Here is a 15,792-nt window from a genome sequence, read left to right as displayed (position 1 = left end):
CCACCCCAAAAGTAACTAAATTTAAAAGTTTATAAAAATTCAATAGAAGACAGATTTTTTTCGGAAAAATTCGTCAAGTTTACAATGTCATTGCTGACCTTATTAGCGTACTAAAACTTTTTTGAAAAGCTAGCTTTGTCCATTTGCTTCTACTTCATACGAAAACCCGTTACAATATTTACTATCACTTCTGATACCATCGTACCTTGCTCTTCTTTTCACCCCTTACCCCATAAATTCGCATAAATCCATATTTCTTTACAAAAATTAAAAAAAGAAGCCCCGCCCACCCACCCTCATCTCAGTTGTGATGAATTTTTCATTCATTGTCAGACAGAGGGGCGGAGCATAATTGCAAAATCCATATTTGTGTATGAAAATTTACAATTTTGAACAAGTTTGAAGTTTTATGTTGCGAAAAGAAGACTACGTATATGTATTAAGAAAAACAAGGCAAAATTAAAAAAAAAAGAAATGGAATTATCGTTTTCGATTTCGTATCTGAATTTTATTGAAGGATGGGTAGAATTGATAAAATTTAGATAAGAATTACGAGATTTGGGAAGATTTTTGTTTCATTTATCGAAAAAAAAGTTACAATCCACATACTAAGAAAGTTTGAAAGTGACACAACTTTAGACTTTTCAGGGGAGCCGATAGAAAGTGGAGCATTAAAGAAAAATGTTTCATATTTGGTACCTAAAAGATCACCCTCACTTTTTGTTTTCAAAACCAGGACTCATTTGGTGTTTTCATTTGGAACGACCCGTATATAAACGAATTCAGCCTGACCGATTGCGCAACCCGCAATACTCTGAAAGTCATACTCAGCGCTTTGTTTATTTTTTCGCTAATTGAATCCCGGCTCATAATACCGATTAGATATCAGCAACTAATTCCGTAATTAATTGCTGCATTTCTCCGAAGCAGCCACACACAGAGCGCAATTTATTTATGATAATCCAAAAAGAATCACGTCACATCACTCATAATCTCTCTCATTCCGCTTACTGCATTACGTATGAGCTCCGCAGCGGCCGTATTTTGCAACAAAACACTCTGTGTGTTCCTTATAAATATTTCCTCTGGTACTAATTGAAATTTATATAAACGGGATCTCCTCTGGGTCAGTTGAAGGGTTATCGCAGCGCTGTTTATATCGTGTTAAATTGTTTGTTTTCTGCTAAATACCACCGCACTGGATTTTCGTGCCTAGATTCCATAATGGGGGTGGTGTTTTTCTTGAAAGAGCAGCAAGTTTACAATGCGTGCCGAAAAACATTCGCCGAAACACTGTTAGCGAGGAATATTTATGGAAATGTCTCCACTCTGTTCGGAATATTGTTTTATTATGGCTTTTTTCATGCGATTTTCGGCGGCCGACCTTCACGAGGAGTCGGGGGGCCAGTGGCGGCGCGAGAAGCGGGGAAGCGGTGCATGATTTATGATACCGAGAAAAAATTGACGAGTGAAACAAGAGAAAAGTATAAATAACTGCTAAAAATAAAAACTAAAACACGACGAAGTTATGATATTTCATTTCTTTTGTCTGTTCCTGTTATTTTTACCAGGACAACTGCTGATAGAACGTTGGCGCGGAATTGTCACTTCAAAGACCGCGTAATAAACATTCGGTTTGATTAAATCTTCAACGAAATTTGCTAAAATCTTATAATTTTTTGAGTTATGGAGTTTCAGTGGCGGCGTCTATATTCAACTTTGTTATTAACTGTATGTTCTTTTTCTCTGAGGCACGTTACGTGACATATTTTGCGGGTAAATAGGAACATGGTTTTTATGCTCATTTTTTGTACACCAGCAAACACGCTGGGTGACGGCATAGTTGCGTGCATCGTGGAAAGGAATTTTTATTTTCGCCAAAAATTTTGTAACGGTTTGTATCTTTGTACAACAAAAAATAGCTCCAACATTTTAAAAAGCGACAGTCTCATTAACAAAAAAGAACAAAATCAAAAGTTGTCTTTAAACTGGAATTGCTAGATTTTTTGTGGATTCCTTGTCGTATAATTCTATAATTTATTTCGTGGACAAGTAGCAGTTTTTAATTCCATTGGAACAGTTTTCAGTTTCTCACTTTCTATAAACTACACTCATCTAAAGTCTAAATTGTAGTTAAAAATACAGTACAACCGGTTATGGGTGCATTACGGGCAGCCTACATACTAAACGGCAACAGTTTTGCGTACATTGCAGAGGCACGATTCGAGTCTGCCTATGTGTGGTTAATAATGGATCAGTGAATCCACACCTTTTTCAGGGTAGTACTGTTTTAAAGCCTGTCGCCGCCACTGGCCGCCGCACCATCGCCGCCTCTATTTATTCCCACTTCTTTAAATATAGCCACCACGACCCCATCTTTTTTCCGTCGTCCTACCAACAAACTATCCTTTGAAGTTACGCCTATCAATCACTACATTTGTTATCCTAATTCTGGCCTACCTCCAACATCCGCTAATTCAACCGAGCACTAACACAGTGTCGGACAGTCTGAACGAAACATTGTTTCAGCGAGTGCTAAATGCATAGCATTGGTCTTCATGGCTGATTGGCGATGACAGAAGAGCAGAAAATAACCGTAATATTCCGTACTAATTTCAATTTTCCGCTCCGAGTAAAAGAAACTAAATCAATCTTCGCCGGACGGACGTAGAATCGCACACGAGCGTGGTGTAAACAAAAGCCGAGTTTAAATTGCATGAAAGTAATTTCAGAAGTATGAAATCTCGTGGAATCGAATGTAACACGACGACGGCGATGTATAATTTTATAGTTGTTTTTATGGTCGGGATGGAACTGCAATTTTTATTGGGACGATAAAACGATATTGAGAGGAAGCAAAGGCCGTGTTGTTTTTTAGTAATCGATCGAATAATTGACAAAAATGGCTTAAGGTGTCGAACAATTAACGATAATTCGAGGTTTGACGTCATCGCTTGATACGCATTTTGTTTACGTTGTTTGAGATTTGCAATTCCGTTACGTTGCCAAAGTGAACACAAAGCACGTAGACATTATCAAAAGGATTACTGATGCTGAAAGCAACATCGGCGATAATGCACAATCTATAATCGGTTCCATTAATGGAAGCCAGTGAACATCGATTTTTTGATCTAAGTTCTGTGTTTGTTCACGGATGTCACGTTACAAAGCCGAGTAATTTCATGGCAAGTTTGAGTAGTTTTTACAGTAAAAGAAAAATGAAGCCAATTAACGACTCCTACTGTATACGGTTTTTAAACGTCACAGGAGTTTTATAAATTTTACACAAGTCGCGCTAACGATACACTGATTTTGGTTAATTATAAGCTCCGGGAACCAAAAAAAAATGAGTACAAAATTGGCTATATTTTGGTTAACCTCTTGGGTTCGCAGTTTCAATTTTGAAGTATGTACAACAATTAAGTAACTTTTTCATCTAAACAGTAAATTACAATTCATGTCGCAAAGTACTTTATAATGGCTATTACTGGTTGCAACAACAATAGAATGTAAAGTAAACATCACACTATTTTTAATGGTACGTACATTTCGAGTATCGCAAGATACATATAAATAACACATAATTTCAGTTGTTAAAACAACGAAAACAAACATCAAATGTGCGATTTCCATTTGTTAATTACTTTTAACATGCAAATGCCACACAGTATTAAGGTACTTTTAAAGGTAGAGGATATTTACACTACTGACGACACCAAATTCTATGTATTTTGTAAACCAACAAAATTGACAAGTTTCTGATTTCTTGTTCTTCATAAAATTTAGTCATCAATATTTAAACCATTTTCACACAAAAAGTATGGACAATTTGTCAACTTTTTTTATAGTTTTGTTAATATTTAATATTACTACTAGAATTTTTTTGAACTTTGGAATTTCAAACCTTAAAAACTGTTAAACGCAATGTCATCATTTTATTACATTATACAGGATGATTGAGAGCACTATTGCATAATTTTAGTAAAGAATCATGTGACAAAAAAATTACCAAATAATGCGAATGAGGAAACGAACAATTCGTTAAAATATGGATATCGGAGAATTTTAAAATCTCGTGAATGATCAAAATTACTCTCCCTTACTTTGGTTTACCAAAGAAATATGTAATAATGACACTTCCAAGGCAAATCAATTGCAACAATCAAGAAAACCATGTGTTTTAAGGTTTTACGCACTTTCTTGCTAATAAAATTACGGGTAGTGGAAAGTAGTTTTGACAACAAATTAACAAATTTAAAAATCAAATGATCATGGTTTTGCTAGAACTTTTTTCTCCATTTTGACGTATAATTCGCCATTAAAATTATGCGGTAATGTTCTGAATCACCCTGTATATTCGTTTTAAAGTTTTCTTTCGACGATCAAATATGCTAATCTTTCCTCATTGTATAGACTTATACAATTTTTAAAATGCTTCATTGTGATCTACTAAAAAAAATTAAGTTTTGACACACAGTTTTTTTTTTTAATTGTATTTTATTATATTATATTTTAATATTATTGATGCAAAATTTTAGTAAATTTTTGTTTTTGTAAATTTATGAGAACTGTGATGTTTAAAATGTGCATTTTCAAAAATTTTGTAATGTATTCACCTTTCTATTAAACGAATTTTTAACATTGACTAAATGACCCGACTTGACCTGGCTTAACTTTATGTGAACTCACCTGGGATGAGATGACATGACTTGACCTGACCTGATCTGACCTCACCTGATGTATCCACAATAATTTCCTTATTTTGCTAAAACAGACAAAAATAAAAATCTTTAAAAAATGTCTAAAGAAAAAGTGTGGGACGAAAAATGTGATGAAAACTATTTATTACTCACTGTTAATGTGATAAATTATATTAAAACAATATAGCACACGTTTGAGTTTTTAAAGACGAGGGAGAAAATAAAATAAAACCGTTGACTTTTCGACTGCAGCACAAAAGCATAACATTCTAGTTGATTAAGTTTGGGTGGAGGTAAAAAGTATAGAAACAAAAAATTCCGAAAGGACTGATTAAATGTTTGAAGAAGAAGAACAAAAAGGCTAAGATAAGCAGAATCACCCAAAACCATAGAGAAAAAATTGGTCTCAAGTTATATCAGACGGAACGTCTCTCACCCTTGAAACTACAATCAAACAAGTCTAGTTTTTTAGAAAAAAAAAAATACATAGTATATGTCACAGTGGAATCGAACCCTCGACCTTCGCGTTATTACCAAGCGCCTAACCACGTGAGCTGAGCGGACAGAAGTTGATGAATGTTCCTCGTATAATATATAAAAGGTTATTATACAATGAATGCCAAGGGTAAAAATAAAGGCAGACTCATCAACCACAAGTATAAAATTGTTATTTTATCAAATTTAAGCATCATTTACCATACAAAATTTTGAGGTGACGTCTTTAAATTGTTGGTGGCGATCGTATTACCAACTGTGCGATATAAAATTTGACGCTCCAGTAGTAGAAATAAATATAATTGAGCAAAACTATTCGTCACTGTGATATTAAAAACGTACAGTTGCAGCAACCGGTTTCGTCTTAATGACATCTCTAGAATATAAATCAAAACACGCAAACAAAATTACGTGGCAACAACACGAAAATATAATTTTATACATTTTTTTTTTCGTTTATTAAGTGAAGATGCAGTGTAGCATAATTTTGAGTACTAAACACATGAGCTATGATTGCATTTTGACGTAGAACCGAAAAAAAATTCTACAAGCACAGCACTGTGCGGAAACCGTGTCCAAAAATCCCACCGCTGCCACCACCGCAGGCATTTACCCTTTCGGCTCGCACCAGTGGCCGCTCAGCCGCCGGTAGCCGCCAGTCCCTGTTCTACAAACCTGTACATAAAATCAAGAAGTGGTTGCCGAGAGAGTCCATTAAACGATTAAGCCAGTTGGTTTATCAGCGATTTATGTCCACACTAGCGGTAATCCCTGGCTTGCACGGCGTCTAACTGGAATCAATCACGTATGCAATAACACTAAATCTGCATGCCGGTCGTGGCCCATGACTCACTCCTAATAGACATTCAACATGCAGCCGCAATGAGCCTGTAAGGAGAAGAATCGGCTTGTCGTTACTGTAGTTACCGGTGTGACAATGACATGTAATTGGTGGCTCTTCCGTCCACGTGCGAGGGCATCGCACGGACCAGCGTCCCATGTCCGACGCGTCCATATACGCACATGCTATAAACATTGATTGATCGCCGGTATGACCATTGACCACCAGGAAATGACAAATGCCTACTTCCGAAATGATCGATGGAATAATAAGCAGGAGGCGGCGAACGGTCAAGGGGACCATCGGTTTTGCCTGTGCTGGATGGCAAAATTAACGCGGTGGAACACTAGATGGGCAATTTTCATTTAGGCGCCATTTGTTGCCCAGCAATTCTTCCTCAAATCTACCTGAATTGAGAGGAGCGAAAGAGATAGATAGATAATTACGGGACGTGGGTAATAAAACCATCGTAAGTTGATATTGAAAAGTAATGATAATTTATGACAAACGGCAGACAATAGACCTTCAATGTAGAATAACAATTTTCCATGTATGTTGAAATTGTTGCATCATGTATGTTTTAAAATGTTTGAATTTTTTATGGAAATTTCGGAACGCGGTGTGCACCACTGTTTTCAACTTACAAAACTCAAAAGGAAAAAATTGATAATACCACATCTAGTGACTCCTCTTAAGGAACACATTTCATCGTGGGTGTTTGTAGCCGATGGGCACGTAAACTAGTTCTGGTTGCGTTTCGTCTCTCAAGCAGCACCTTCAGGTTCCCCATCCTCCCGCTCCCGTGCTTCATCTCCCACGCTCTGGAGCCTCCCTGACAGCCCCGGAGACGCGTTATGTATAAGGTAACATTAAGCTCTTCGCGATGGTCTCGATAAGGCCGATCCGCGCACCGATAAGCCATTTCGCTGTTAACGAGGCCCGTGGATCGCCGCCAGGTGCAATCCGAGCCACGCATTTCTACACGAATAAACATACGGACCCATCTGCCGACCAACATTTACATACATCCGCTGCCCTGTGACGGATTATCCACTCTGTCGGAAAATCCGGCTAGAAAATGCCCAAAAACGTAATTAAATATCGATGCATCACGACTAATTTACATGGGGCGATGGCAACCGAAATATAATTAGAGCGGGGTCCCGCGAACGAGGGGAGAGTAGGTGAAGCGCTAATGACGCGAGGCTAATTGCGGAGGTTCTTAGTGTGGAGACGTGGGGTGATCGGACTCGGTCGTCCGCAATAGTGGTGGGTTAAAAAACATTTCTAGTAATAGGAATTTCCTAGTTTTTGAAATGTGTCAACGATTTCGTTTAATTAATGTTAATTGTAATGGGAAGGCTGAGCGGAGTCGGTGGTTATGTAATGGGTGCAGGTGACTGTTGACAAAAACGGTAACATTCAGCGCGGAGCTTCCGGTTGAGACACATATGACTATTTTATTCGCTGGAAATTAAATTAATTACGGCAATTAAGGAAAAAAGCAGAGGAAACGTAAGTGAGGGTACTGTGGAAGTACACGGAGGCAGTGCTTGCTGGGACTTCCGTCTAATGCCGCTGTGCTGAGTTTTTTCATGCCTTTTTACTTACTTCCCGAGCGTAAGCTTAAAGAATCTAGCCGGTGACTAATAATTTCCATGTTTTCTCGATGTTTCGTGTTTCCGTATGTCTGTCTATGTGCCGTCTGTGCAGATTTTTATTAGGCTCATCAGACAAGAGAATAACCGTTTAAACAAATAAATAAGTAAGATGTGCTTGCGTAGGATTTGATCTGCAACCCAGCTATACCCAACAGAAAGACGCAGTATGCACTTTGACGACAAAGCAACTGCAATACGCCGGAAGATAAAATGCGGATTGCACAACTCTAGTCCGACAATAAGAGCACGAAATCCCCATTCTTGATCTCGCCTTTCCCCTTTTTATTAATTCAGATGGGCACCCGTGACCCAGCCTTGGAGCGAAAATTTGTTGTAATCTCCCTCGACGGCGCGCTGAAATCTTTCACACAAAAGGTGTCAGAGGCAACAGACGACAAGGAGTGTTAATATGACGTCGGGTATGAATAAAGGGCGTCGCAATCCGGCAATATCACCGCGACATCCGCGGGGATCTGCAGACAGGTAATCGATGCGTTGTCCGACATGGCATTCGCATTTCACACCCGAAAGATACGTGTTTTATTCATACACGTAACTCCTGCAACTTTTAAAACCCGGACTGGACTCGTCGCGTTGTCCGACACCCATGGAACGCCCATCCCCTGAATCGCAGCCGTTCCAGCGCTGAAAAGAAGAGTCCTTCAAGTTCAAGACCTTCTAGTCCATCATGTAGTCTCGATGACGTATTTTGGAAACTCATCATTACCCACCCCGCTTTGACACCTAATGGACAGAACAGATTTTTTCCGCGGTCTCTCCTGTCGCAATCCCGAAGATGCACCTCGCCGCGACGCGCGCACCCGCGTCGCGACGCCGTTCATTGGCACTTTTCCGAGCGGAAGCAATCCGCATGGCGCACTCCGATTAGCAATTGCTATGGAAACAAACTGATAATGCGATCAGCAGGGAGCGACGGAACCTGGCATGCCACTCTGCTGATTTTTAAAATCATCCCTCGTTGTGCATTTTAAAATGAACGCTGTGAACGTCATTTGCGTCTGCAAACATCACGCTGCTCTGAGGCTCATCAGATTGAAATGTTCCGCACGGATGCGTCGCTCCGCTGATAACTGACAGCTTTATTAATTTCCCATCTATAACCCTCCCCTTTTTCGCGACATGTCTGCCTCTTGTTTGCTGCAAAAAATAATCAAATGCTGCCTCGTCGGGCTCCTTTTGATATGCCTGACAGATCGGGGAGATTGGGGAGGGCGTCGAAGGTGTTCGATCTGAGCACACATGGCAGGATGGTTGTCTGGTGCCTATTTGATTTAAACAATCAGATGTTTTTCCAAATTTTCCATTGTAGAATTATGTCTTCTATGGATTAATAACATTTTCGTTCTTTTCGTACTTCCTTCTCACGGGTCAACGTACAGCCGACCAACTCGTAAGGCTCGAAGCACCAATTATATCAAATCTCACAATGAGTAAATTCCATACGCCATATTTTGCCAAACGTTCTAATTAGTTTCTGCGTTCCGTGCAAGAATAAGCACTCAATTAACGTTATTTTTCCGGAGCGGTTCTAAAAACAGTTAAAGGAAGCAACACCCTGAGTTAAAATGCATGTTCCTTTGCAACGAGCAACACATTCTCCCGGTGGCTCTCGTTAAACATGCCTTCTTTGCGCCTCGCCGCTTTTTTTGGTACGACATTACGCAACGTACATATTAAATCGCGGTCGTGATAGACCTACACGCTTAATAAACCCAAATGATAAACAATAAAGTCAAATTGATATTCACGACTCGTTCCCATTGTAATGTGTGAATAGTCATTGTTACAAGACGTGTGTAATGTTTCCACGCTTTAAAACAATTAAATTTTTGTTCCAGATATGGCATGGATCTCAACGGTGCGCGTCGAAAAAACGCGACCAGAGAAACGACCAGTACTCTCAAGGCATGGCTCAACGAACACAAGAAGAACCCGTACCCGACCAAAGGCGAGAAGATCATGCTCGCGATCATCACCAAGATGACGCTGACGCAGGTCTCCACATGGTTCGCGAACGCGAGGAGAAGATTGAAGAAGGAGAACAAGATGACTTGGGAGCCGAGGAACAGGGTGGAGGACGAAGATAACAATAACGACGACGACGACCACAAGAGCACAGACGGAAAGGACCTTCTAGGTAAATTGATCTCGGTTTCTACTGGATAGGACTTAATAATCTTGAATTTGATGAAAAAAAAAATTGAGGGTGATCTTTTAAGGAACAAATATGAAAAACCATCATTTTTTTTTGGACCATCATTATCTTGGAAAAAAACCTTGAAATTTGTATACTTTCAAAAATAGCCTATTTTGACTCCCGGAAGTTAAACCTCCAAAAAAATAAATGACGGTTATTCATATTGATATGGAAAATACAGCTACTGGTATAATGTGTACCTTTAAAACCTACTCAAACTACGCAATTAAAAATTAAAACAAAATACATTTGCACCATAAAACACCAGGTAAAGAAAACAGATTAACATCCACCAAAATGTGCTACATCACCATTGAGATACTTCACAATACCCTAGAAAGCCCGCTCATAATTTTTTACTTGAAACCTAGTCTAGTGGTATGGAGTCGTAAAAACCCGAGTCTAATTTTCGTATTTCTTCGAATCTTGCAAGTATGATATTATTGTGTTCCACATAGTTATCGAAATGTGTTCCAACCTACATTATACATACAGGGTTTATATATATAAATGATTCTGAAGGCGAGGTTAGCCATGGATTTAAATCTTGTTTTTATTGTTTTAACGTTTTTCGAGTGTGAATTACAGAAAAACAACAAAATTTAAGTTTATTGTGTTGAAGAACACACTTTCACTGTTATGTCTTATTATCGCAATGGGACATTAGTAAACGAAGAGTTGTGTATTCTGTAAAGACTTGTAAGCAAGAATATCTGGCCAAATACCGTGATTTGATAATTCAAGAAACGTTAGAGGCTCACATTAGAGATATAATCAACAGATTTGTTTGAACTGACGGTGTCGACAAAGAGAAATCTCCAGGAAGACCTTCAGTATCTAAGGAAGTATCAAATATCTTTGACAAGATTTCCTCAGCAGTCAGGAGTTCCTGTTGCAACATGAAATTAAACAATGAATCCAAAGTATTGACGAAAGGATTGTACAGAATATTTTTGAAATTAAAGAGAGAGTGAACACCTGCTTTAAACAAAATGGTGATTATTTTCAACATTTACTGTAATGTGTAACCGAAATAATTTTGTTCCTTTTTATCGTAATAAATTAGCTTTTATTTGTTACCAAAATATGAGCATTTAGGCCACCAGTTATACAGATACGTGTGGTATTTGTTGTAAGTCCTTCGGCATTTAGTAAAGTGAGAGGCGGCACGTTTTCATAACCTACATCATTTATAAGAACGCTATACATAACCTGCATTATACAATTTAAGAGTGCTAACCGTGCCCTTGTTACAGATTCCAAGGACTCCGGCACCGCCTCCAGCGAGGACGGCGACCGGCAGCCGCACTCGCGCCTCGCGCCCGACACCGCCAGCGAGTGGAGCGAGTCGCGCCCGGACAGCGGCCCCGACAGTCCCGAGTGCTACGAGCGCCCCCCGCACCCCGCCTTCCTGCCGCCGCGGTCGTCCGGCTCGCCGCCGCAGATCTCCGCCTCCGTCACCTCCAAGCCCCGAATCTGGTCCCTCGCGGACATGGCGAGCAAGGAGAGCGACGGGCCGCCGCAGTCCGCCGCCTCGTCGCTGTATTCAACGGCGGCGGGGCGGCTCGTGCCGTCGTTGGCCGGGCGGCTGCCGCCGCCGGGTCTGCACACGGCGCCCTACGCCCGCCCCCACGACTTCTACCGGAGTCTGTACGCGCCCGCCGGGCCCGGCGGCAGCGGCGGCGCGCCCGACGCCACCCTGCTGGAGACGTACCGGAGCTTGGGGGCGGCCAACCTGGTGGCCCACCAGAGCGCGGGCCTCACCAAGGCGTCGCTGGCGGCGGCGGCATCCAACAGCGGGCAGGGGCTGCCGTTGGGGCTGACGAGCAGCTCGCGGCTGTCGCCGTCCTCGACGAGCTCGCTGTCCTCGGGCTCGGAGACGCCGCTCAAGCCGGTGGCGCTGAACAAGGCCTGACCGGCGGCGGCGGCGGGTTCGCGGCCATGATCTACCTCGGCAACGTGCATGACCAACGTGGACAATAAGAGACGCTGATACCCGTAGTGTGCTGTACAGTAAATGTGATATATACCTTTCGGTTCCTTAGTTTGCGGGCGCATGGACAGTCTTCGCCTTAGGTCTTTTGTAAATAGAGCGACTGCCGGAGGCAGCAGTATAAAAAACTTGTATCTATGTATGTAATTAGTTTAGAAATGTAAGCAGATATTTGTTATTATAATGTGTAATATTAAGAACAATATACATTCAAAACAAAATACGTGGAAATTACTATGCTGTATTCATTGTACTATACAAATTTCACCACACACGAGTATTTTTTCCAGCAGACATATCATGCAGTCTAACATTGTATTTATATTTCCATTTTATCCGATCGTGTGTTGACGCTGCAATAAAGTAAATCGTTCATTATTTATTATTGGCTTTTATTTCCTGAACCAAGTGCTGCTTTTGGACCGAAAGAAGAAGAAACTTGCGACACCGAAGAACCTTGCTCTTGATTAAACCAGATTAACTTGATAGGTAAGTGCTGGATCTAAGGTAACCCCTAGAGTACGAAAAAAGTGATCTCCCGTTTCGGTCTGTCTGTCCGTCGTCTGCGTCGATTTTTATTAGATACGCCATCTCCGAAACTGCTGGACCGATTGTTGTCAAATTTTGTATTTATATTAGGAATATCAGGTAGATTGTAAAACTCCAACCAAAACTTGACTAACCATCCCCATCAACAATGTGATGGTGGTCATCATGTTGCATAATTAACATCACCACAATTGTATGAAATAGTATACTCCTCCTGTATTTGTGGTTTACGAATCTATCTTGATTTTGTTTACTATTGTTAAATTTGTTTATTGTTTAACCAAGTTATAGTAGGCGTGGCGCTGTAGTAATGTTCCCGCTTTACAACCGAGGGTTGACCGATTGAAACTCGTAGGCGACAGATTTTTTTTCGATAGATGAAATAAATTTAATAAAATAAATCACTCAATTTTTCGATTTTTCAATCTATTTGTTCTTCAATTTCTCGATATTTTTAAATTTTCGATTTCTGGAGTTGTTGATTTTCCCATTTTCCCGACATTTCAGAAGATTTTTCTGATTTTCAATTTTTCGATGTTTCAATTTTACAGTTATTAGATTAATTTTAAATTTTCGCATTTTCGAATTCTCGATTTCTCGATCTTTCAGTTTTTCGATTCTTCAAATTTTCTCCGATTTTTCAATTTTTTTATTACTTAATTTGTCGATAATTCATTTTTAGAATTTTTCAATATTTCAATTCTTCGATTTTCGATTATTTTTTCAGTTCTCAATTTTTCTTCGAGCTTTCAGTTTTTCGATTTTTCAATTTCTCAATTTTTAATTTCCCGATTTTTCAATTAGATACTCAGTTTTGGAATTTTTCAATATTTCAATTCTTCAATTTTTTGATGTTTAGATTTCCGGATTTTTCGACATTTTAACTTCTCGATTTTTTAAATATCGGGTTTTTCGAATCACCATTTTTTTTTCAGTTTCTAATTTCTCGATTTTTCGATTACTCTCAATTTCAGTTCTTCAATTTTTCAATTCTTCGAATTTTGAAACCTAAGATTTTGAAATTTTTGATGTTTCGATTTCTCAGCCCTTCGATTTTTCGACTCGTCTGCTTTTGATTTTACTTTGATTGTTTTTCAATTTTTCGATTTTTAATTTCTTTTGAGTTTAGATTATTCAGTTGTTCGGTTCATTTTCTAGATGACACGATATTTTAATGTTTTAATTTTTCAATTGTTCAATTTCCCCGATTTTTCGATTTATGATTTCTATTTCCAGTTTTTCAAACTTCAATTTTGGTAATTTTTTTAAGTTCTGGATTTTTCGGTTTTTGTAATTTTAATTTTTCGAATTTTTAAATCGTAGATTTTTCAGTTTTTTCATCTTCTAATGTCTCGATTTTTCAACTTTTTGAGAATACGATTTTTTTATATTTCGATTTCACAATCTTTCGATTTTTACTTACGGTTTTTCAATTGTGCAATTTTTAAAATTTTCGGTTTTTCAATTTTTTAATTTTTCGATTGTTTGACTTAATGCTATTTCAATTTCTCTGTTTTTCAGTTTTTCGCTTTTCCAATTTTTTGACATTTCAGATTTGGGATTTCTCAATTTTTCGATTCCTCATTTTTTTGAATTTTCACTTTTTCGAGTTTTGAAATTTGAGATTTTGCGATTTCTCGTTTTTTTTCAGTGTTTCGATTACCTGTTTTTAAATTTTTTAATACTCCTTTTTTGATTTTTCGACATCTCGGATTTCCGATTTCCCGATTTTTCGAGTTGTTGATTTCTGTATTTTTTAACATTTCAGTTTTGGGAATTTTTCAATTTTTTGATATTTTAATTTATCGATTCTTTAAATTTTAATTTTTTTGATTTTTCGGTTGTTAGAATTTTAACAACTTTAAAAACATTGAAAACTTTGAGAATTCTGAAAACTTAGACAACCTCAAGAAGTTCGACGACCTCGAGAATTTAGAGAACTTTAAAAATTCAAAGATTCGTGAACTTTGTTAACTGTGAAATCTATGATCAAATTCTTGAAATATGATTTCAAGCACTTGAAGAACTTTAAAAACGACTTTAACTTTAAAATCTTTAAGAATTTTAAGAACTTTAAAAACACTGAGAATGTGGGGAACTTCAAAAACTTCAAGAATTTCGAAGATTTCGAGAACCTTGATAAATCTGAAAACTTTGACCATTTTAAAAATATATGAAATCGTCGAGAATTCGACAACTCCGAGAATTTCGAAAATATTGAGACTTGACAACTTTGAGAACTGCAAAAATTTCGAGGCTTTTGAAAGTTTTGAGAATTTTGAGAACTTTGATCATTTGAAAAATTTCACAAACTTTAAAAACCTTAAAATTTTCAAAACTTTAAGAATTTTGGGACTTTCAGAACTTCAAAAACTTTGACAATTTTTTTATTTTACATTTTTTTTTCGATTTGGCCTTTATAGAAGTTATCAGAAAATAAAAATTAACATTTTTCATAATTTTTGAAAAGCACGAGATTTATTGACCTGCCGTTCTTTCAGTATATCTTCCAATATGGTAGTTAGGTGTCGATCGTTTTTTTTTTTCAAACTACGTAGTTTCTGATTTATAAAATATAAATTTCATCTCTTCTTTCTATTTCATCTCCTGTATTTTTGTAAGTGCAATTTCTTGTCGTCTTTCTGGCTTTCAGAATTTCACAAAAACATTGATCCTTTTTTTCTTCGATTTCTTTTCATTGTTATGTTACTTTGTCGTATCTTCTTCAGTGTGATCTCTTGTTTTGCATCTTCGTTCCATCACAGTGTCTAGTTTCCCAGAGAAACTTAAAATTTAAAGGGGAAAAATTACCGCACAACTATAATGTATAAACACTTGGAATTATTATAAAAGAATGTAGAGAACAGAAATATTTTGATTCGGAGTTGACCTCAGAGTACGACATTTCACGTACTGATCTATTACAAACCATGACACTCAAACAACCCCACCACAAGGTTAACCTGTCGGTAATCCCCGAGTACCACCTCCGACTCAAAATTTCCTGGCTAATGGCCGTCAAACATTCTAACCATCCTAACCTCTCTCTTTCCAAAGAAGTGGTACCTCGAATTTTGCATTTAAAATGTGGCGGATCCCTCGTCAACGCACTGCGAAAACAAATCGTTCATTATTTATTAGATCGTCGCTTAACATTCCCGTCTGTTTTCTTTCGCCGGTGCGGTCCGCCGTCAACTTTAGAATGCGCTGACAATGGTACCACCACGGTACCATTCCGAATCCCGGGCGGACCACCGGTCGCGGACAGCGATTTGGAGCACAATCGCAATGCATCAACCTCAACAACTCTGCGAAAAAACCAAATTATGAATAGG

General features: G+C 38.4%; 1 protein-coding gene across 1 annotated transcript in view; it reads left to right on the top strand.

Annotated features, from left to right (window-relative positions):
• The window catches only part of LOC135127673 (homeobox protein caupolican), a 56,058-nt gene extending 43,768 nt beyond the window's left edge, over nucleotides 1-12,290 (top strand). Inside the window, exons 4-5 of the mRNA XM_064054210.1 lie at nucleotides 9,557-9,855; nucleotides 11,172-12,290. Coding sequence (XP_063910280.1) covers nucleotides 9,557-9,855; nucleotides 11,172-11,830 — 958 coding nt within the window. The 3' untranslated portion in view covers nucleotides 11,831-12,290. The remainder of the gene's footprint in view (nucleotides 1-9,556; nucleotides 9,856-11,171) is intronic.
• The last annotated feature ends 3,502 nt before the right edge of the window (nucleotides 12,291-15,792 follow it).

This window comes from Zophobas morio, unplaced genomic scaffold (genome assembly GCF_036711695.1).
Source record: "Zophobas morio isolate AGI-343-1 ecotype UQ-CSIRO unplaced genomic scaffold, CSIRO_AGI_Zmor_V1 ptg000012l, whole genome shotgun sequence".
Lineage (NCBI taxonomy): Eukaryota > Metazoa > Arthropoda > Insecta > Coleoptera > Tenebrionidae > Zophobas > Zophobas morio.
This window is presented reverse-complemented; position numbering and strand designations above follow the sequence as displayed.